Source organism: Prunus persica, chromosome G1 (genome assembly GCF_000346465.2).
Source record: "Prunus persica cultivar Lovell chromosome G1, Prunus_persica_NCBIv2, whole genome shotgun sequence".
NCBI lineage: Eukaryota > Viridiplantae > Streptophyta > Magnoliopsida > Rosales > Rosaceae > Prunus > Prunus persica.
Window position 1 is genome coordinate 5958611 of NC_034009.1, and position 22852 is coordinate 5981462.

At 35.2% G+C, this 22852-nt stretch overlaps 2 protein-coding genes across 4 annotated transcripts; one reads left to right on the top strand and one right to left on the bottom strand.

The window, feature by feature from the left end:
• Window positions 1098–3578, bottom strand: LOC18790635 (GDSL esterase/lipase At4g18970). The gene is made up of 5 exons (XM_007224969.2): window positions 3241–3578; window positions 2606–2730; window positions 2124–2372; window positions 1528–1783; window positions 1098–1456 (listed from the first exon to the last, which is right to left on the bottom strand). The coding sequence occupies exons 1-5, from the start codon at window positions 3494–3496 to the stop codon at window positions 1239–1241; spliced, it is 1104 nt and encodes a 367-aa protein (XP_007225031.2). The 5' UTR covers window positions 3497–3578; the 3' UTR covers window positions 1098–1238.
• Window positions 10139–20748, top strand: LOC18791436 (villin-4). 3 transcript variants are annotated; one of them, XR_002272498.1, is made up of 24 exons: window positions 10139–10335; window positions 11658–11793; window positions 12050–12149; window positions 12452–12520; window positions 12608–12844; window positions 13045–13222; window positions 13311–13443; window positions 13792–13954; window positions 14060–14207; window positions 14350–14450; window positions 15026–15181; window positions 16058–16126; window positions 16227–16295; window positions 16435–16572; window positions 16750–16878; window positions 17235–17382; window positions 17526–17536; window positions 18177–18317; window positions 18681–18806; window positions 18892–18957; window positions 19320–19647; window positions 19739–19938; window positions 20030–20220; window positions 20308–20748. XR_002272498.1 is itself a non-coding variant. In XM_020568243.1 (23 exons), exons 2-23 carry the CDS (start codon window positions 11738–11740, stop codon window positions 20141–20143), a joined length of 2880 nt encoding a protein of 959 aa, XP_020423832.1. In that variant the 5' UTR covers window positions 10139–10335; window positions 11658–11737; the 3' UTR covers window positions 20144–20748. The 3 variants fall into 3 exon arrangements, 2 of the variants coding, with proteins under 2 accessions (XP_020423832.1, XP_020423835.1); XM_020568243.1 differs by having other exon boundaries at window positions 20030–20748; XM_020568246.1 differs by lacking the exon at window positions 10139–10335 and adding an exon at window positions 10910–11420 and having other exon boundaries at window positions 20030–20748.

A 22852-nucleotide genomic window follows, 5' to 3' on the forward strand; every position in this document is an offset into this window, starting at 1 on the left:
CCTCTCTTCTTTTTTGATATTTTTCAGGTAAATTTGAAGCCACCAACATGTTTAGAATGATTATTATGATGATTTGAAACAGGTTTGGGGATCTCAAGTGGTTTACATGACGTTTTAGGAAGATTTGAAGCTAAAAAAGTGGCCTAAAACCCAAAAAGGCTAGCTGCTATTTGCCCATAAATTTGAAGATTTTTCGTCACAAAAGGGTTTTAAGGACGATTGTTCATAAAATATTTCATCGCTAAAGGTTTTTAGCGACGGTGTTCATCAGATTTTTCATTGCTAAAGGTCAATTTTCCAGAAATTTTTGTTGATTTCATTCCAAATCGTTTCAAGTCCATTCCATTTGCGATCAGAGATTTCTAAGAGCTATTCCAGGTGTGTCATCTTCCTTTTGATGAAATTCTTTTTTCTGAAGCAATTAAGACTCATAAATTCATGCATATTTGTTTACAAAATCACAAAATTCCTTTAACTTTTGAAAAAATAAAAAATTGTTAAAGCTTTTACTTTCTCTTACTAATAGTGGTGTATATGTAATGTTTGATTATATTTCTTTAACTAAATTGTTACCTGATTTAATTGGGATTTATTTGATTCTTGTCTTAATTAGGGATTTAATTTAAATCAAATCCCTAATTACACCAAGCTCGCCAAATCAGGGAAGAATAATTCCTTTCCATCTGTGGAATTATTATTCTGAAACCCTAGCCTCCGAGGCACCTATAAATAGATGGCTACGCACAAGGGTTGAGGTATGTCTAAATTTCTATATGAAACTCTGCAAAAATTATCTCTCACAAACCCTAGCCGCCATACTCTTTCTCTCTCTCACACAAGGCTATGGGCACCACACATGGCTCCGGCCACCCGGTTCTCACCCTAGAGAAATCTCCATCCTATTGTTAGCTATTGTTTTCCTTCAAACATTCAATCTAACTTAGGCATTGGAGGGCCTTTGGCCAACACCCTCCGAGTGTGGTCCTCTTATTCCGATTTGTTTTGCAGGGAGAAAGAGAAGCAAAGAAGAAGTCGGAATATTAGACAAATATTCTCGTGGGACGAAAATCGCTCCCACATAGAATTAAGCTGCATTGTTGCCAATACAAAGCATACCATTGGTAGAAATGACAGTGAAACCTTGCAATTTGCGTTTGATTACAAGATCTACCTTTGTTTCATTTATATATATTCCACAAGCAGCTGTTAGGAACTTTATTTCTTTATAACTGATACAGTTACACTTGTGCCAAGTGGCTGATATCATATGGGACAGCATCAGTAGGAAGTGTAGCTTTGTATGCTCTTCGTCCTACAACAACATTCGAAATCTCAGTAGGATGGAAAGCATCCCAAAATGAATATTGGGTCCTGTTTTGGCATGGGGTACTGAAAGGGACACATAGGCCGGTCTCACTTTCCGCCTCACAGCATGGGGCATCTGAAACCATAGAACCTGAAATACAAAAGGGTTGATATATACTTGAATGTCCATTGTTAGTTTAATATGTTGAAAACTATACATACCAGCAGATGCAGCAGCACTGGATAATCCAATCCCAAAATAGTCTATGAAAGTGAACTTGGCATCGATCAGGTTGGTGTTAAGGTCAGTGACAAGTGATTTAAGCCTTTCGTTGAAAAGTTGGACTGCGCTGTTGATTTTAGCAGAGCATAATGAGGTGATGTTTGTGCCACCGCACTTATCCACTTCAAAGGGTGTAGACCCAATCGCACCTATCCCAAATAAGGCTATCTTTCTTGCCCCAGTTTTGTACAACCTCTAGCATCATCAGAAAAGCTCAGTAAGCTTTGTTCACTAAGTTTGTAGCAAAGTAATAACAATACAGTCAATTAGAATCAGGGTTTTTATCATGAATGGTCCATGAAGTTGCTAAAACAAGGCAAAGGATAGCACAAGTCTCTTGCTCAACAAGGCTATATGCTCTCTTTTATGGAACTCAAATGTGAAGGAGATGGCTTTGTTGGGCAAAAACGTGACTTTTCTTTTACAGGCGGTTAGCATTTCAAATTAACAGTTTGACAACGTAACATACCAAATTATCTGTCACTAAAAAGAATATTAATTAATATTGGTGATAGTAGTGAAAGTTACTACTAACTCTTAGTTGCTCAGAAAACTCCTGAATAAGAACTCCTGCATATTGGTCTGGGGTATATTTGCGGCTTGTTGAGTATAACCTTGGCAGGAAGTATTTATTAATGTAGTCATTGGTGCCAATTCCAACTGTATATATACACTTGCCCAGGTACTGCACAGCTGATGGACGATTATTTCTCATAAGGGAAGCAATCCGATTTACTGTGATTTGGTGATTCAGCAACTGCTGATTGAAGCTTATTCTGATTAACTGCAAAATAAAACATGGGGATCATATTACATATGGGGTAGGATTTGCCCTTACACCTTTCGACTTTTCGGAAAATATATGCACAACGATTGCAGGAAAATTTTCTTCATGGATTTTAGAAAAAGTGTGATTTATTGCTAACAACCATGCAGATGAAGAAGAAGAGTGCAATTCTGTAACTGCATCATATTTTGGAACCAGAAAAAAAGATTGGAGTGCATGGGTCAAATTACCTGGTTCCGTCCAGATTCGTCACGAATACCAGCTGCACCAGATGCATAATTCACGCCTTCGAGTATTTTCAGTCCTCTTGCAGTAGCAAAAGGTGGAATGTAATGACTAAACCCTAGTAATTCAGCTGTAATAAGGAAATATTCAACGTATTAGTTTCTTTTGTGCTTTGTGGTGCAACAGCCCACATGAGCCTCTGCACTAGTTTAGGGGAAAAAGAGAGAGAGAGAGAGAGAGAGAGAGAGAGAGAGAGAGAGAGAGAGAGAGAGAGAGAAATACATGGAATTAAAACTTAAAAAAGAAAATTCTTTAAAGTTTGCCTCTAGTTTTTAATTTTTCATTCTATATCTATTTCTCCTTCTCCCTCGAATTATATCTCTGCTTCTACTTTCTTTCTCTCATTTCTCATTCTCTATCTTTTCGTTAAAAAGAAAAATATTACCGACTTACAAATTAATCAGATATATTAAAACACACATGGACTAAATTGATCAAATAAAAAATTTAAAGAAGAATTCAAACCCGAGCAATACACAGAGATAAGATAATGCATTTAACCTAGAGTAAAATAAAGGGCGATTCACAGATTAACATAATAATGTACTTGAATTTTAAAAGAAAAAACCAGAAGACTGACCAATGACATCAACCAAATTACGTCCATTAGAAAACCTTCCTGTTGGACCCCTTGGAAAATCAATGCCATAGGGTGGATAATTCACTCTGGCCAATGTCAAGAGGCCATTGTTGTTTCCAGTATCGGACAATGAGTCTCCAAAGACAAAGTAACAAGGAACTTGTGGTTCCCCATGAACCAAATTACAACACAAGTTTATTGAAACCAACAGCAAAATAGTGAACACCCACAATTGCCTCACAATTTTACGTCCCATTAGAGAACAAAAACAACTAGTTTAGGGCAGATGAAAGAGCATGGGATCGAAGAATATGTGGTGGGTTTGGATATTATACAAACTGGGAGGATAATTATATATGCTTAAAAAATTAATTGGGTCTATTAATTGAGGCCAAAGTTAACCAAACAAGCTCTAGATGGTAGACTAAAGAACGATAGAACCAAGTCAGTGGGGAGGATAAAGAGGCAAATAGCTAGCATAGCCGTAGGGCCAGTGGCACTATTGGGTGACAGCCAATACTGGAACTTTGAAAAAAATTGGTAAGTACTCATAAGGGTGGGCGCGGTCCGGTCCGGTTCGGTTCTTACTTCAAATTGAAAATGGAATTGATACTATTTAACCGGTCCGGTTTAAACAAAAAAATTTTAAAAACCGACCGGTTCGATTCTAACTGGTTCCGGTTTTGAACCGGATTATTAATTTTTTAATTTTTTAATTTTTTTTAAAAAAAATAATAAATAACTTATTTTTTTGGATTAAAAATTAACAAATAATCCAATTAATACATTTATAAATTTTTTGAAGTTGAACTTGGAAAAATAGTGATTATAAAATTTAAAATATGACATTAGATTTTAAAATTTTGTAAAAATAAAAATATATATATGATCGGTCCGGTCCGGTGCGGTGGGGTGTAAAACCGGGACCGGTCTGGTCCGATTTATTAACTTTTTTGGTCATTCGGTTTTTTTTCGATTTTTTTTCACTGGTTCGATTCGGTGTTCCGGTTTTCCGGTCCCGATGCCCACCCCTAAGTACTCAGTTAAAATTGGCTATCGGGTGGGTTTATGCCAATGTGATGAGGATATTAGAGGATATTAATGGTGGATCGAGAGGTGGTTGATGTGGTGTTTCAACCTCGCACTGGCAATGAGACTACACATGCAATGGCCCAATTTGGATTGAAGAAAGGTTTGCGGTTTTTTTGGGAAGATATTGCCCCCACTTGGTTGGAGCAAGTACTAGAGAGTGATATGATGCAGTCTTAATGGTTTTTTGCTTTTCTTTGTTGTTTATTTGGAGGTGCTGTGGTACTCTTTTTTGTTGACCGAATTTTCCTCCTTTGGGGGTTTTATTAGGCAAGGTTTTAATGAGTCCATTTTTAATCCTTCGGTCTATTGTAAGTGTTGAAGCAAATTCAATGAAGTTCTTCCCTTTGATTTAATTATAAAAATAAAAATAAAAACGATATAATTGCAATTACATATTGATGGTCCACAAAGTAATATTTGACTTTGCACTTATTTTTGGCCTAATTTTCTCCCCACGCCGCGAAATTAAAAGAACCACATTGATTTACTCAACTTCTTGAAAATTGGACATGAATGATAAAAATAATAATAATAATAATGATCCACTATTCATACTACCATATTTTCTTATTTCTTTTCCTTTTTTTTTTAAGATAATAATATTCACATGAAGGAATACACGGCAATATGTGTGTTCGGGGGAGATTGACAAACATATATAGGTAGAAGTGAGGATCGAACACATACAATTTGAAAGAAAATGACGAAAACACTCTGATGCCATGTTAGAATTAAAATGTTCAATCAAAAACCAATTGGTCATGGGTAAAGAGGTATATGATATATTTTAACCTTTTGTTGAAGGTTTTATTTCCCAACGCGGAATTTATTGGAGAAAAATCAGAAAATAATAAAATTATGGCAAATAAAAATGCAAAAAATTTATGTAAAATCAATAACTAAATACAGAAATAGTAGACCAAAAATTAAACCAAAACCCTAACCTGAATAAGAGATAGAAAGCTTGCAGATTTGCATTCAAATGTTCACTATGTTTTAACTATCACAATGGGTGTAGCACATGAACTCTAGCAACTAAAAAGAATAACAACATCTCCAACAGCAGTAGCAAATCAAACTCTTCAAATTGAAGTTTGTTGACCTATGTGGCAATTTGGAAAGCCTTGTTTGCTACTTTAATGTTTTGTGCCCCAGCATACTCTTCAAATCAATTAATGCATATTTGACTTCAAACAATAATAATTAATACCATTTAAAATAATTAAAAACATTATGAAAATATATAATTCTTCAATGTTGATTGTTGAAGATGAAGGTTATGCTCATGAAAATCCTCAAATAATGCCAACACACATGACCAGAAAATAGTTTTTTTTTAATGCAATTTATTCAAAATCATCACTCTATTTGAAATAGAGGAACTCATTCTCAGCTCCAAGCAAACTTTATACTGAGCATTGGTGGAAAAGGTACAGGACTCGCAGAGAAGTGCAATTTTAAAGGGCAATGGATTTCTTATATTTTCTTTTTTTTCCCTTTGCTTTCTGTTGTGTGTTCTTTTTCATTAAAAAATGCAACTCGTGTTGGCAATAGAAAAAAAAAAAAAATTACAAAACGATTACAAGCAATTATTGTAATTAAAATAATCAAGATTAAAATACCATATACTGGACAAAATTACAGCTCTCATATTACCTGATCCACTAGGCGCTCGTTTTTCGAACTAAAGACTTCATCTTCATCTTCCTACATACTCAAGGTGATTTCATGCTGCTACTATTTTTGGTTTTCGTTTCTAGGAATGGTTATGTTGATTTTTCTCTGTATTTTTATTTTATTTCTAGTTTTTGTGTCGAATAATTTTTGAGATATTGAAACTTACAGATATGGAAAAAGAGGAGAACTTCATGAAACATATTAGGTCCGAGTACAATAATATTAAAATTAGTTCAAGGGATGTTGTAATTGGATGTAAGACCACTATGTTTCAGTTGAAAACAGATTATTCTACCGATACAAATATGAGATTAAGAAAGGGTTTTGGGGTCTTTGTTATGAAAAATATGAGATTCTCTCTTTAGTTCGTGTAAAGGTGTAGATAATGGTGAAACCAAGGATGAGAAGGCCAATATGAAAGATAACAATCGATGCTTAAGTGAATAGTGAGATCTTGGTAACCATTTCATACACTTATGCGGCAGATTTGTATCATTGTGATTTGGATTCAAAGAGTTTTTATGTATTTCTTAATGGAGAATTGAGTTAATCAAGACTGAAAACAGTTTGGCAGATGTTGTTGTGAAAGATCGGGATGCTAAAAAAAAGTAGGATTTTAAAGATTTTAAGAAGTTATTGGCGGTTTTGCTTGAACCCAATGAATATTGGCATGAACGTGACCATTTTTCAAATTGCTTTGATGACGCATCAAAACGCAGTTATTCGACTTATCTGAAGAAATTGATTGTACATCCATTTTTAATGGATGCCAAGGACAGAATGGATCGGTTTAGCAGGTTTCATAATGATATTGAACTTGCTATTTCCCTCGCTAAAGGGCTCTGATTCTCTACATTTTTAGGCGGTGGGAAAGATCTATTACAGAGCCATTTTTGTTGGAGATATATGATTACGCGAAGAAGAAGAAAACAAACATATAAGGATTCACCTCGTGAATTGTTGAGGTTTTTGAGAAATCTTAATGAGCATCTTAAGGAGAAAGGTTGGTCAGTGACTATTGATCACGTGGATGAAGTTGTTAGATGTAAGTTGGGCGGTTTTTTGGATGCTATTCATTTGCATTTAGAGAAGTAGATTGTGGGATAAATTGGACATGGCTGTTCAACTAGCAGGCACATGGTGGTCAATCTGGGGCCATCTTGGAGTTGCATTCTTGTATTTTTTTGTCGGCTCTGGGGCCCAACTGGCTCAAAACCCTCTAATTTTTCTAACTTTATTATTTTAGTGGTAAATTTTTTTGACTTTATATATGCTCCTGTCAGTTTCTCCAACTAAAATAGAAATATACCAGTTTTTGATCTTGCTACTTCGATTCAAAGAAAGTACTTCAAATCACTTAAATCCTCTTCATCTCATATTGAATTAAATCAAACAAACAAACAAACAAATGTTTCACTCCAATAACTTTAAATGAGGCATCCCATGAATTAGCTGCATTAGCCTTGAAGGATGACCAATTGTTGAGCAGATAATAGATGCACAACCATAGATTGTAGATATGTTGATTTCTTCATGCATGGGTTAGCTCCAAGCCCCATTTTTTTTTTTTGTTGCTCACCCTTTCTTGCAGCCCACTTGATGCAATTGATGAAAACACTCTTTTTACTTTTGCGCAACACATGAAAGAGGGACCAAGGAATTATTTGATAAAACCTACATGAAATTTATGAACTTCTCATGTTGGCTCTCCAGTGTTCTTTTGGATGAGTTGCAATCTCTTTATCCGAACCGCCTCGAGGTTCATAGCTTTTAAGTTTGTGAAACCTAACCAATTATATTTTAGTCTAGTGATACTTTTTTTTTAAAATTTGAAAGTGGTTTCATATTCGAATTCTCTTATCCAAATTTGAAGAGACAAATTGTGAAAATAGTAGGGGAGGACTTTCTCCTAAATGACGGTCAGAGTGAGAATCCAGCTCTCCACTTTCCCGGAATATTAAAAATAAATAAATAAATAAAGAGAAAATAATAGAAAATGGGATAGTGATTTTCAAGTCACATATAAGCCTGAACTGAGCCTGGTCATTGCAGCCCAAAGAAAAAAATATTAGTCCAGCCCATATGAAAATCTTGCCTCCCCAAAGTCCTTTCCTATATTGAAAAATGCAACCTAAATTTCTCAACGAAAACAGTCAAATATGCTCCAAACGGCTTCCCCAATGCTTAAAAAATTATGTAGTCTCAGATTTTAGAAACTGCATATGAATCTTTTTGGCTACATTATATGGAAATTAAATTAGTATTCCTTCATACTCCAATAAAATAGTCCATTTATCATACGATCAAGTATGCGATACGATCACTTGTGAATTGTTTAACGGCTAATTAGCACTTAATAGTTTTTTAAAATAAGAGAGTAATTGTGAGGTTATTGTTTGTGAAAATGGTAACATTATTTTTATCAAGGAAAGTAAATATGTGGTACTAAAAAACTTAAAAGTTTGAATAAGTGCTACAAACTAGTTTAGCTAGGTACATAAGGCCTAGCGCTAGGAGTATGTCCACCTAAAGTTCTTTTACAGATTAGAATATAACTAGTCAGTGGAAAAATAGAATATGCCTCATTGGAGTTTACCAGTAAAGGTTGTACACATTTGAACTATTTAGTCTTTTATGTAGCAGAAGCTGTATGCATAATGCTTGTACCCAACTCAAGTTTATTTATTTATTTTATACAAAATATATTAGGGAAAGAAAAAATCGAACCTAGGACATTATATGCATGTATAAATACTTTTAATTATATGAGCTACGACCTCCTTGCAAAACCCAAGATCTTTTTATAAAGAGATTTAAGAATATTCCATTATACAACACAAAGCTGAACTTAAGTACTAGTTGGACTGAGAACAAAAATGATAGAGACTGGTTTGACAAAAAAAAAAAAAAAAAGAAGGAAAAAGATGCTGGTTTTTGCCAAAATGATAAGATGCTTTTTTTTTCAACGATTTAAACCGTTTATTTTTTAAATCTTCATTCATAGATTATTCCTGCAAAAAATTAGACAAATTAAAAATTATTAAGGGCATCTAATTGAGAAAACGATAAAATGATAAATTGAGCACACAAAAAGAAAATGAAAAAAAAACCCAAGAGGGAGAAAAGAGTCTTGTGAGTCCCTAACATGAAGCCCCACCTTAGGCTTTATGGGCAAACCATGAATGATGGCCGGTAGCCGACCCTTTCTTTTCCCAGTTTTTCTCCCTTTTTCCATTTCAATCCTCACAAAGCGGGAGTCAGCTCTCTCCATCACCACCAACCTTTTCTTTCCTATTTCTATTTTTTTATTTTCACTTCTCTCATTTCCATATTTTTTTTAAAAGTAATTTCCCAACACAATTATTGAATTTACAAAAAAAAATATCAAATTAAAAATAAAAACATCTGAACCAGACCCAGAAAAGGATTGATGAAACTAAAAGATACAGAGAGTCACAGAAAATACAAAAAAAAACACAGCACATGAACACCAACTGCTGCAGAAGCAACAATCTCTACCTGTTGGCTAGACTGATTGATTAAAAATTCAAAAGGTACTTGCATTTCCTTTCCTTTTTATTTTTCCTCTAATCAACTTTAGCCATCATTTTTTATAGATTATTTTACTGTTGTTTCATTGACCTTGGCATCAAAAAAACCCACTTGCCAAATTCTGCTGTCTAATCAAATTGTAAACAAATTACAGCAAGAGATTAGTATTGAAACCAACAAATTTTCACCTGACGCAAAAAAAAAAGCACCTGGTTTTTGCAGTCAAAGCTTTCACCTTGTCCTTTTTTAATCCTGATCTTTTTTCACCAAGCAGCAAAAACTGCAGTGATTCCCTCCAATGGAAATTGATGGGATATGGAAAAGAAAACATATAAAGGAAAACATAATAATTAATTACTATAAATAATATTAATAAACAATTATATAATTGAATAAGGGGAATTTACAGTTCATCTGTGCTTGTGGGGAGTGTGTCCTCTTTTGTTGCCGTTAGTGATAAGCACGCCTGGCAACTCATCATTCCCTCCAACCTCCTCTCTCTCTCTCTCTCTCTCTCTCTCTCTCTCTCTCTCACAAAACCTTTTTCTCTCTACACCTTTCTTTATCTCTCTACAATTCTCATTTTTCTTCTTCTTCTTCTTCTTTCTCTAGCCCCCACTTTACTTTCTTTCTTCTCAGCTTTTTTCCTCACTTTATCCATTTTTCCTGGAAATGCATATGAATTCTGTTTTGTCTGTAATTTATCTGCATTAGATTGGATCTGGTCGGCTTCATTTGGACTCTGATTGGGATTTCTTCGTCAACAACCACCAGGTGTGCTCAAAATTCGAGCTTTCGATGTTGGGTTTTTACCATTTAGTAATATATATTTTTTAGATTTTAGTTGTTGGGTTTGTGAATTAATGTTTCATTTTGCTGAACTCATTTTGCTTATTAGGAAAGTGTTGATTTTCGTGTGTCGCTCTGCTCTTGATGATGTGGGTTTGATCGGATTGGTCTATTATGATTGAATTTCACTGATCTGAGAGAAACTTCCGTGTTTTCTTGCTTGTGATTCTTAGTTTCGTTTAAATATGATTTTCCATGAAACTTAGTGCTAAATATTATAATTGAGTGGTCCCGAAATTCGAAACTTGGAACTCGTAGTATCTGTGCCGTGGTCTTAGAATTTTTTTGGTTTAGTTGTTGTTTATCTTTCGTCTTCTCCGCCGTGACTCATGTGATTTAGTCACTAGTGTGAATGCGTGCGTGCGCATGTGAGACCGCGCATGTGTGTATTAAAATGTCACCTGAGAATTACGTCTCTGCCTCTGCGTCTGTTATTTTTCATTAATGTTTCACCTGCACTTTTCATCTGTGTATGCCAAATGCTTCCTTGGTTCTGTGCATGGCTTTGTGTTCGGTTCAATAAACAGTTTTGCTCCATCTTTTGTATTTTCCTTTGTCATGTTTATTCATTTAAATATTATTTATTTGCTCTTCTTCCTTGTCCCTTATACTCAATGTCTTTAGCCTGAAAAAAGTAGTTCTAGTTGGGTTCGATAAAAAAGTTGAGAGTCGATGTAGTTAGTTGGCAGTTTATCTGGAATTACATATTTTCATTGCAACTTCTGGGAATGAATACACTAAATTTCCCAATAAGATGTTTTGCATATTGGTTGAAGCTGTATTTAGGATTGAAAGGCAACTAGCTGTATCAGTGGATTGCATTATACATTATGCTGATATGAAGCTTTAATCTGTGAAACTAAGGACTTTAGGACTGAACCTTTGTACTGAGCATCTTATATCTAATCCTGCTAAAACTTCAGTGGAATTTTTGCCTTTAGGGCAAACTATGCCTCATGTTACAGACTTCACGGGACAAATATATGATGGCAGTTGTTGCTGCTCACAAGGTTTTATTTGACTCTATGTTACCTTTCATGTTGTAAAAATCACAGTTTTACTCCCATCTATGTATTTATTTTGTCTTTGTAAAATAAATTTTGTTTTCTTCTTAAAAAAGAAATAGCTAACAGCAAAATTCTGAACTGCGTGTTGTCTCCTATCTTATGGAATAATTTGCAAGGCGCATCTAGTTGTAGTTCTTTTTAGAAGTCAATCTTCTTAACCCTTTTATACTCTTTTTGTAGTGCCAAATTGTTTCAGGCTGGTTTGGCTCCAATCTTCCCAAAGTTGTGGATAACTTAATAGATAAAGCTACAAAAACAAAATGGCTGTTTCCATGAGAGATTTGGATCCAGCTTTCACGGGAGCTGGACAAAAGGCGTATCCTTTATCTCATGAAATATTCAGCATCTTTACAATTGTTGACATTTGCGTTTTGGACTTTTCGGTTTTCTAATGAATGCAGTTTGCAATTTATTAGAGGAACAGAACATAAAGACAGCAACTATTACCACAGTGTTGCTGCTGATGTCTCTTTTGCTCCTATTGCTGTTCTTTTAAGTTTGGATTTATATGGTTTTAATTTTATCTCCTTCTTGGGAAGGTTCATGTTATGATTCTCCTTGACAATGTATAGTGGACTTGAAATATGGCGCATTGAAAACTTTCGTCCTGCTCCTGTCCCAAAGTCCTCTTATGGAAATTTTTTTATGGGAGACTCTTATGTGATCCTGAAAGTAAGTGAATAGATGTAATCCAACTCATCTCTCAGGTAGCAATACATGTGAATTACTCTAGTCATATACTGCAATTGCCAGAAGCTTTATTTGTGGTGGCTGTTTTCCCTAAACATTCAATACTCTACGTTGTCTTTGCTATCATACGAGCCACATGAGGGTTTTGTGCAATATAAGTTAATCTAAATGATTTTTAGTATTCTGAATATTATATATCATCTGTTTTATTCTTCATGTAGTTCCTATGGTGTGCATTTTCAATAATTTGAATAACTTCTGAGTTTCTCACCTTTTCTACTTAGACAACAGCCTCAAAAAGTGGTGCTTTGCGGCATGATATCCATTATTGGCTTGGGAAAGATACTTCTCAGGTAAACTCCAAAATTCACGCTATTCAAGTTATTGCCTGAGTTTGAATTCTCAGCATATCTTTCTGACATAGGGATCTGTTAAAACAGGATGAAGCTGGAACTGCAGCCGTCAAGACAGTTGAATTAGATGCAGCTCTTGGAGGACGTGCTGTCCAGTATCGCGAAGTACAGGGTCATGAAACTGCAAAGTTCCTATCTAATTTCAAACCATGTATCATACCTCAAGAAGGTGGAGTTGCATCTGGGTTCAAACGTGCTGAGGCTGAAGAACACAAGACACGGTTGTTTGTGTGCAAAGGAAAGCATGTTGTCCATGTCAAAGAGGCAAGTCTATGTGCATAGGTTTCTGCTGATGATGAATAAATCTCATTGATCTACAAACATATGTGTACTTACAAAAATATGCATGTGTGTGCGTGTGTGTTTATGCATTTAACGTATATACATACACATGCATCATACATCATATATATGTGTATACCTTAGTTTTCATTTTCTTTTTAAGTCATTTTTCCGCATTACAGGTTCCTTTTGCTCGATCTTCACTCAGCCACGATGACATTTTTATTCTGGATACCCAGTCTAAAATATTTCAATTTAATGGTTCCAACTCATCCATTCAAGAAAGAGCTAAGGCGTTAGAAGTTCTCCAGTACATTAAAGACACATATCATGATGGGAAATGTGAGATAGCTTCCATTGGTAAGTCAAATTACATAGTGGGAAGTTCAGTAATGACAATTAACTATCACTTTCTCTCTCTGAGTCAATCTTCTTGTGTTTCATGTAGAGGATGGGAAGTTGATGGCTGATGCTGAAAGTGGAGAATTTTGGGGTTTATTTGGTGGCTTTGCTCCACTTCCAAGGAAAACAGCCACCAATGAAGATAAATGTTTTGATTCTTATCCTACCAAGCTGCTTTGGTAATTTGCCATCTTAATTTACCCTTTTCTATTACGTACATTCTTATAAGGATCTCTGTCATGTTAAGTGCACCTCATTGTTTTTAGAATGGGTAATATGTTACTAGAGAGATTCGTAAATGCACTTATGTATGTAGTCATCTATTTCTTTTTTTTCCAACTCTTTGATCCAATTAAGAAATCTATTCATTTTCTTCCCTGTCTTTGGACCAAAAAAAAAAAAATTCAGATAATTGGCATCTTCTTTATGATAATGGTATCTTCATTTGATATAGTGAAGTTTTATTTGTAATCATGAATTATGATATCCAATTTGTAGTTCTGACAGAAGTACATTTTCCTTTTAAGCGTTGAGAAGGGGAAGGCAGAACCAGTTGAGGCTGATTCTTTGATGAGGGATTTGCTGGACACAAATAAGTGCTATCTTCTAGATTGTGGGTTGGAAATGTTTGTTTGGATGGGGAGAAATACATCTCTTGATGAAAGGCGGAGTGCAAGTGGAGCTGCAGAAGTACTAGTCGTTGCCTTTTCTTTTTTTTTTTTCTTTCAGCTATCACTATTGCATTTTGATGTACATTCTCAGTAAACCTGGTATTCGCTTGATCTCACCATATAGGAGTTAGTCCGCGGTCCTGATCGATCGAAATGCCACATAATTCGTGTAATTGAGGGCTTTGAGACAGTAATGTTTAGGTCAAAATTCGATTCATGGCCTCAAACAACTGATGTAGCTGTGTCAGAGGATGGTAGGGGCAAGGTTGCGGGTGAGTCATTGAACAGCTTTGCTTTTGATTTTGATTTTGATTTCTTTTTCCTTGCAACATATTTTGTTCTTGTGATCCTCACCATCACCCTCATAAAAGAAAAAAAAAATCTTACTTCTGTTGTTTCTCATTGTTTCTGCAGCACTCCTCAAGCGTCAAGGGGTTGATGTGAAGGGTCTATTGAAAGCTGATCCCGTAAAAGAAGAACCTCAACCATACATTGATTGCACGGGAAATCTGCAGGTGCTGTATATCGTATAATCCCTTTGTAACAGCTCTTACATAGCAATGCTAGTTCTTGTTCTTCATTTCCGACTCTTTCGGGAAAAATTTCACTTTTACCAAGAACCTATTTTGTCCACACAAGCTCCACAAAGCCAGTTGCCTGCATTTTTTTCCTTTAAAAAAAATTAAAAATGAAAGAAGACATGGGGAATGTTCCAGGAAAGCTTTCTGTGTCCGATGAGGAAGATATAAAAGACGAAGTGCTTCAGAGTCAATTCATATTCTAACCATAAACCTAAGGGGTTGTAAAATTCTACAAGAATCATCTTGGACTCATCATCAATGAGGACTTGTGGAAATGTCAACAATCATTTAGCGATGCCATATTTTGTTTTTGCTTTAGTTTCATATTAATGATGTGATATTCACTTCATTGTACCGAATTGCTTTCTAGGTTTTGAGAAGTGCATCTTGGATGAGTCCTAAACCCTTACCCCCACCCCCACCCCTGAGGAACTGAACTAGAGATAAACCTCGTGTCCACTTTTTGTTTATGCTGTCATGCTAAGGGTAGCTTTATCTTGGTTTGGCAGGTTTGGCGTGTGAATGGGCAGGAAAAGATTCTACTTCCACCTTCTGATCAATCAAAATTTTACAGTGGAGATTGCTATATTTTCCATTATTCATATCCAGGAGAGGATAAAGAGGAGCATCTTATAGGAACATGGTTTGGAAAGCAGAGTGTTGAGGTAATAATTTACCGAGCATCTTATCAATCTTGACACCATGCTCAGAATATCATAAAGTATTCAATGCCTTACAACAATTCCATGAAAAAGCCAGGGAACCTGAAAGCGCCGCCTTTTAAAATTAAATAAAATGACTAGCACTGTTAAGGGTATGCCACGGAAATAGGAAACTATTTAAATAAATTTCTGGTCAAATAAGTGTATAGTTAAGGGTATGTCACGGAAATAGGAAACTATTTAAATAAATTTCTGGTCAAATAAGTGTATATATGATGTTCTATTCATGAATACAGTTTTTATAAAGGAATCCTTTATAAAACTCAAAGGAGATTTAATGGGAAGGTTCCTTTATAAAACTCAAGAGAGATTTAATGGAAAGGTAAATCCAACTTTTTAAGCCATAAAAAAGTGTGCATTCTTTGATATGGAATATTCAACTCACCTAGATTCAGCAAAACTATTATTTTAATTACCTGGGTTTTGCTAAAGGAATCCTTTGTCGCTATGCAGCCCTCTCCAGAGACAAAGGATCTATCTTAGCTCCTGGCATTTGCACTTATTCATTATATCTATTCATGTGCTTGTGCAAATGGAGGAAACTAAAACCTATGGAAACGTGATTGGTGTTGGGTCATGCATTTGGAATTTACTTGTTTAAATTGAGTTTACATTATTTCCTTGATGCACAATCGTGCTTATAGGACATTGTCTCAACTAAAATAACCTTCAGAAGTTACTTGTGTCTTTTGTTCCTCCTCTTTTTTGCAAGCTACATTAGTAAGATATATGTTTGTTCATAAGTTTAGCCCATCTAAATGCATCTAGATTGCATGGCTCATGGAAGGCTTACTAAATATGAATTACTACTCAAAATAGGAAGAAAGAGCGTCAGCTATTTCCCTAGCCAGCAAGGTGGTTGAGTCATTGAAGTTTCTAGCTGCCCAGGTAGTTTTCCTTCAACTGTAGATGCTATTGTTACACTGATGTATGTTTTTGTCCTTATTCCTTCGTTACTTACTGATTATGTTTTTTCACCAATTTCAAGGCTCGTATCTATGAAGGCAGTGAACCAATTCAGTTCTATTCAATCTTCCAAAGCATAATTGTATTGAAGGTTTGTGGATTCCATGATACTAAAGAAAAAGAAAATTGAGAAGAGAAAAAAGGATTAAGAAACAAACTTCTTGTGTTCAGCATTTATAAATATTTGCATGTTTTCGAATGACCACAAAATGGACTGTGAAATCTATCAGGGTGGTCTAAGTGATGGATACAAAAATTATGTTGCGGAGAAGCAAGTTCCAGACGAGACATATCAAGAAGATGGTGTGGCATTATTTCGTGTCCAGGGAACTGGGCCAGATAATATGCAAGCAATACAAGTTGATGCAGTAAGTCTCTTCTTTCTTTTCTTCTTCTGGTTCTGTTTGCAATAGGATACTTGTAGGCTATTGTGTATAGTGGGGTGTGTGTGTGTGTGCATATTCCTGTCCTGTATGTGGAAGTTATGTTAACATCATTCCTCCTCCTTTTTTTCCTCTGCTTTTCCCCTTAATCCCTTCCATCAGGTTGCATCATCTTTGAATTCCTCCTACTGCTATATATTACATAGTGGCTCAACTGTCTTTACGTGGTCTGGAGGCCTCGCAAACTCGGATGACCAGGAACTTGTTGAGAGGCAGCTCGATCTGATAAAGGTCCAATATGCTCTATGTTTTCTTTTATTTAAAAAAAATGCTGTACAAGATAGAGCTCTCTATGTGAGATATTCATTTGTACGTATCCATAATGGGGGAAAGGCTAGTCAATCTTGTGACATGAAAGTGCTACATTTATGCGTTTGTATATTTTGTCACCTACTCACATGTGAATTACTGCAGAGTTCATTCAGCTGATTTAATTTCTTTTAACATTTTTTTTAAAGATTTCGATTAATTAATTTTTTTTATTTAATTTTTTTATTTTTATTTTTGTGTATGAAGGGATTATTATGTACCCTATTTTAAATTAAAAAAATTTGGATCTCCTTGTTAATCTACTGATTTGTCTGCAGCCAAATCTTCAGTCGAAAACACAAAAGGAGAATGTTGAGTCTGAACAGTTTTGGGATCTGTTAGGAGGAAAATCTGAGTATCCAAGCCAAAAGATTGTAAGATCTGCAGAAAGTGACCCTCGCCTATTTTCCTGCACCTTCTCAAATGGTATGAATTTTATCTGAGCTAGAGGGTAACATTTTCATCGGCTCTAATTTCTTTCTTCAATTTGGCTTTAACCATGAAGTTTTTGACTTTTTTCTTCCCATTCTGTTGTTTTGATCATGACCACACTGCAAATCGATCTTCAGGCAATTTGAAGGTAAATATTTTGGTTTATCATTTCTAATCCATAACATGAATGTGAGACTATGATAGCTTCTATGTATTATGAAACGTGCAGGCATTTTTTGAAGTCTAATTTGTACTAGTTTTCATGCGATGAGTTATTTTGTATCATGTCATAAACCTTATGATTTGTGACACTGCTTCTACAAAAAGCAGCCTTCTCTGAAACCTAAGTACATGACACTCTTGTGCACCTGTTTCGGACGCTCATTTGGATACTTCAAAAAATTCAGCTTCAGTTACTTAGAGAAAAGTTATAAAGATGTTATGTTTTGCATTTTTTTACATGAAAAATACATGGTTATTATTTTTTAATCTTTCATGCTGGCATACTGTCTAACTTAGTAAACTGTATACGTTAGGTATTTCAATATATGCGTCTAGGTTTTCTGAGAGTTGACACGTCTGGCACCTTATGAATTGATCAACACATGATAATTGGCAGTTGTGTCTATGTCCATAGATCTTAGCATGAAACAGATCATGAGCTCAAGAATGAGATGAATAAAATCTTCAACTTGCATGGAATATTGATGCTTTCTTGCATCAAAGTTATGCAATCGTACTTTGAATTTATTTCTGCATACAGATTTAAACGGAAGTAATTTTTGCAGGTAGTGGAGATATACAACTTCACCCAGGACGATTTGATGACTGAAGATATATTCATCTTGGATTGTCACTCAGACATCTTTGTTTGGGTCGGCCAACAGGTCAACTCCAAGGATAGGATGCATGCTTTAACTATTGGGGAGGTATGGCTTTTTAGAATTTGTCTGGATGCAATGCTGTACTTTGGATCCTCTGCTAGTTAGCAAAACACAAATCTCTCTTTGCCTTTCAGCCTGATGTGCACAGTGCACCAGAAAATAGAAACCCATAAATCTATTTCTATTTTCTATGTATCTTGAAACTTCTATTCTTCCACAACATGATGTGCACCATGCACTGGGAAATAATTTTGTATCTGACTTGAGTTAGCTGTATCAACTGTCTTTTAAGATACAGTAACTTTCCTGGAAATTTTCTCAACTGTCTTTTACATCTCTTATTGGTTGTGTCAACTCTCTTTAAGATTTCTAATGACACCATTTCTTGGCAATTTTAACTTTCGACAGAAATTTATCGAACATGATTTTCTTATGGAAAAATTATCTCGTGAAGCTTCGATATATATTGTCATGGAAGGAAGTGAGCCACCTTTCTTCACGCGCTTCTTCAGTTGGGACTCTGCAAAATCTTCTGTGAGACGCTATATCATTATGAAGTTGTCACCACAATTTGACATGTTTTTGGCAATCTGATTTTCCTTTCTTTTATTGGGTACAGATGCATGGGAACTCATTCCAAAGGAAACTTACTATTCTGAAAAACGGGGGTACTCCAACTTTAAATGTAAGCCTTGTTTGGTTGTATTGATTGCATAAGATATAGATCATGAGTAGATACTTCTTTTGACTTCATTCGCATCTATGCTCGGAATTCTCTTTCAACTCCATTTCTCATATCCATTCACATCTTTCAGTCTATAAGAGAGAATTTTATTAGCATGTGCAATCCAAGTACACAGGAAGTATACGAGAGAGAAAGCCTAGTATAAATACTAATCAATATCAATAGTTGCCCCTTGTTAAGATCTGTGTTGTTAATGCAAGTGTGCCACTACTACATTGTGACTCTGCACATGACACTTGTTTGCATCTTGTTGCCAGATTAGTGCTTAGCAATAACTTATTAATTATCTAATGCTTGATTAGAAACCGAAACGGAGAGCACCTGTATCTTATGGTGGAAGGTCTAGTGTGCCAGAAAAATCACAGCGTTCCAGAAGCATGTCTTTTAGCCCTGATCGAGTTCGTGTGAGGGGCAGATCTCCAGCCTTCAATGCATTGGCTGCTACTTTTGAGAATGCTAATGCCAGGAACCTTTCAACTCCACCACCAATGGTCAGAAAGTTATACCCCAAATCTGTGACCCCAGATTCATCAAAATTGGCTTCAAAATCATCAGCTATAGCATCACTCACTGCTGGCTTTGAAAAACCAGGACCAGCAAGAGAATCCAATATACCAAGATCGCCTAAAAGTAAGTACTGGTTAAGCTTCTTCATGTTAGAAATTGTTGCACTCGGTTCCTTAGAGGTACTAAATTTAAAGCACCTTTTCCATGAGTGCAGTGAACTCAGGGGCCCCCAAACCAAAACCTGAGACGAATAACAAGGAGAATTCTATGACCACTAGACTAGAAACCCTCACCATAGAGGAAGATGTGAAGGAGGGTGAAGCAGAAGATGAGGGTCTCCCAGTATACCCATATGAACACCTTAAAACAACATCATCAGATCCTATTACAGATATTGATGTGACGAAGCGAGAGGTAACATATTGGTACTGCATTATAACAATTATAGCATCACAAGTATATGTCTTCAATCCCATCCTTATGTTTTTGAGTTTCGCACAAGCAGATTTACTTGTCATCAGAGGAGTTCAGGGAGAATTTCGGAATGGCAAAGGATGCTTTTTATAAGTTGCCAAAGTGGAAACAGAACAAGCTTAAAATGGCCCTTTACTTGTTTTGAATCTCCCCATACTCGGCGTTTTCTTCAGCTTCCTGCAGTTTACGTTGCATGCGTTGGAATGCTTGCCCAGCAAAACTGTACATAATCCTTGTGAAAACTACAGTTTGGTTATCTTTGAATTACAACTGAGGAAGCATTCTGATTACAGTGCTTTGTTCCTGCAGTGGGGGAACACAGATTCTCAGGAGTGAAAGGGACAGCATCAGTGCATTTTTAGCTGCTTCTGCTCCCAAGAAGCTTGTTTTCATGATTGGACAGAAACAACAAACAAATTTTCTAATCTTTTTCCCCTCGTTGTCCTTTTGAGTTGGTTTGAATGTCTAGGCTTGCATTTTTGTTAAGTTAGCTTCTTGGTATTCTTTCTGGTCACAGGTTTGTTGTGAGCTTGCATTTTTGTCTTTCATTTTCAATTTTTTTATTCAAAATTTGAATTTTTTTTTTTGGTTGCTTTTTCTGGATTCAGAAATTGATTTCAGTAGAGCAATTAGGGGGCTTGCATATGCATACTTAGGTTGTGTTGATATCTGAGGAATGACAGTGTGTACAGCAGAGTGTAAAAACCAATCGCTCCTGTTTTGACAATAAAAGTGTGACTTTTTGCCTTTCTTTGTGCCTTCCTACCCCTTATATTCTTAGAAATATGATCATTTTTAACCTTGTCAGTTTAACTGAAAATTAATTACAGGTAAATTCTTTAACATTGTTGTGTGGTTCATTACTAAATGAATGCTTTGGCTATGAGTTGATAGGTGATAAGGGGTTAATAAGATTTTACCTCCAGGTTAATTTATCCTCTTCCTTTTGGTCTTCATAGCAAAATAGATCGAAAAATGTATTCAGTTTATTTTTTGAACCAGAAATGTAGCAAATAAATTAAATTAAATGGGCTAATGTTTTCATATTATACCCCATCCGCCTTTTCCAATTAGCTTCGAGTCATTCAAATGCATCTCTCCAAATGTCTCGCAAAGTCTCGTTCATTGTTTCAAGTAGACCTGTAAACGAATTCGATATAAGAGCATTTGAATTTTATGATTTCAATTAGATAATTCATTTATGATCTTAATTCGATAACTTGCTAGCTTCACGAGTCAAACTTTCAGAAATCAAAACTTAAGAGAATCTGATCCAATAGTAATCCACTCCAACTTTCTTTTAAAAAATAAAATAAAATATATCAAAGAACAACTTAATTACAAAGGTTCTAGGTTTGAGTCATAGCATCTATGTAATGTGTGTGAGTTTAGTATCGCCCCTCTTAATAGGAAAGGTCCTAAAAAAAAGAAGATAATCTCCAACAACACAAATTAAGACGTCAACATATCTAAAGCACCAAGCCCAAGATTGCAACAAAAGTAACACGCTAAAAAGCAAAACTAAAACGGATAAAAAATGCACAAACAACTATTAGCCCACATCACTATAATTAAGCATAATCTCAATCAAAGCCCACAAAACTCAACATATATAACTGAAACTCTAAAGCAATCCAAGAGCCTAAAAGAACACTAACTTTGATGGGATAGACATATCTCGACAAAAATATGTCGCGGTAGATCTTTCCTGCCAAAATTTTATCGGGACTATTGAAGTGGAAGGGGATGCACAATATATTATTACTGCTCTTGAGAAAGATGGGGTGGATTTGCGTGTGTGGAAGGTCACCTTTCTTAAGAAGCTAAGTGCCTCGCACATTCTTTCACTCTAGTGAGATGGCGATATAGCCCCATAGAATGTAATAAGGTGGCTCACTACCTTGCTAGGCATGCGGCGTTGTTAGATGAGGAAATCTTTTGGTTAGAGGAAGAACCTCCATGACTTGCGTCATTGTTATTGGATAATACTCCCAAGTTTATCAAATTAATGAAATCTTTCATAATTTTTTTTAATTAAAAAAATAGCAGGTTGAAGCTAGAAAATAATTTTTAGGGGACCATGAGTGTGAATAGATTTTTAGGGGACCATGAGTGTGAATAGCTCTTGGGCTCTGGAGAAATTTAAAAGAGACAAACAAATGAAAATAAGTAATTTATTTTTTCGTTTTTCATAGCAGAATTTAAATTAAAAAGGATAAGACATAATTACTAATTAAAGTAATTCAAAAAGACTAAGATATTATTTAATTACATATATTAAATTAAATAAGTTGCCTAAAAAATAAAAGTAAAGAAACTAATTTTATATATATATTTTAAAAAAAATTTAAAAAAACCTGTCTCGACGAAATTTACCTCTGCCGATGAACTTTCGTCAAGAGAGGTCTAATATGGCAAATTTCGTCGGGATAGATATATGCAGAAGCCATTTCGTTGGGAGAGGTTTTTTCCCCTATTTTGGGGTATAGCGGTGTGGCTATACTCTTAAAATATTCTATTTTTTGGGTACAGCCGTGCGGCTATATTGTTAAGATATTCTAAATTTTCGCGTCTAGCCGCGCGGCTATATATTTAAAATATTCTATTTTGGGTATAACCGCACAGCTATACGATTAAAATATTATACTTATGGAGTATAGCCGCGCGGTTATACATTAAAATAATCTATTTAAATAGTATAACCGCTCGGCTATACTCTTTGAATGTATTGTGTTTTAATTACATTTATTTATTCAGTGAAGAATTAGTATTTAAATATTTTAATTAATTTCATAAAAATTACTTCATAAATACTAATTAATTATATTTAATTATCTTAAATAATTTTATGGAA

Excerpts from the sequence above, each read along its gene's own strand:
- LOC18790635 (XM_007224969.2), bottom strand. The coding sequence starts at position 3,496 with ATGGGACGTAAAATTGTGAGGCAATTGTGGGTGTTCACTATTTTGCTG. Across the intron at positions 2,373-2,605 it reads ACGAATCTGGACGGAACCAG|TTAATCAGAATAAGCTTCAA; the intron begins GTAATTTGACCC and ends TTTATTTTGCAG. Across the intron at positions 1,784-2,123 it reads AGTTTTCTGAGCAACTAAGA|AGGTTGTACAAAACTGGGGC; the intron begins GTTAGTAGTAAC and ends TGATGATGCTAG.
- LOC18791436 (XM_020568243.1), top strand. The coding sequence starts at position 11,738 with ATGGCTGTTTCCATGAGAGATTTGGATCCAGCTTTCACGGGAGCTGGA. Across the intron at positions 19,648-19,738 it reads TATACCAAGATCGCCTAAAA|TGAACTCAGGGGCCCCCAAA; the intron begins GTAAGTACTGGT and ends CCATGAGTGCAG. Across the intron at positions 19,939-20,029 it reads TTGATGTGACGAAGCGAGAG|ATTTACTTGTCATCAGAGGA; the intron begins GTAACATATTGG and ends TCGCACAAGCAG.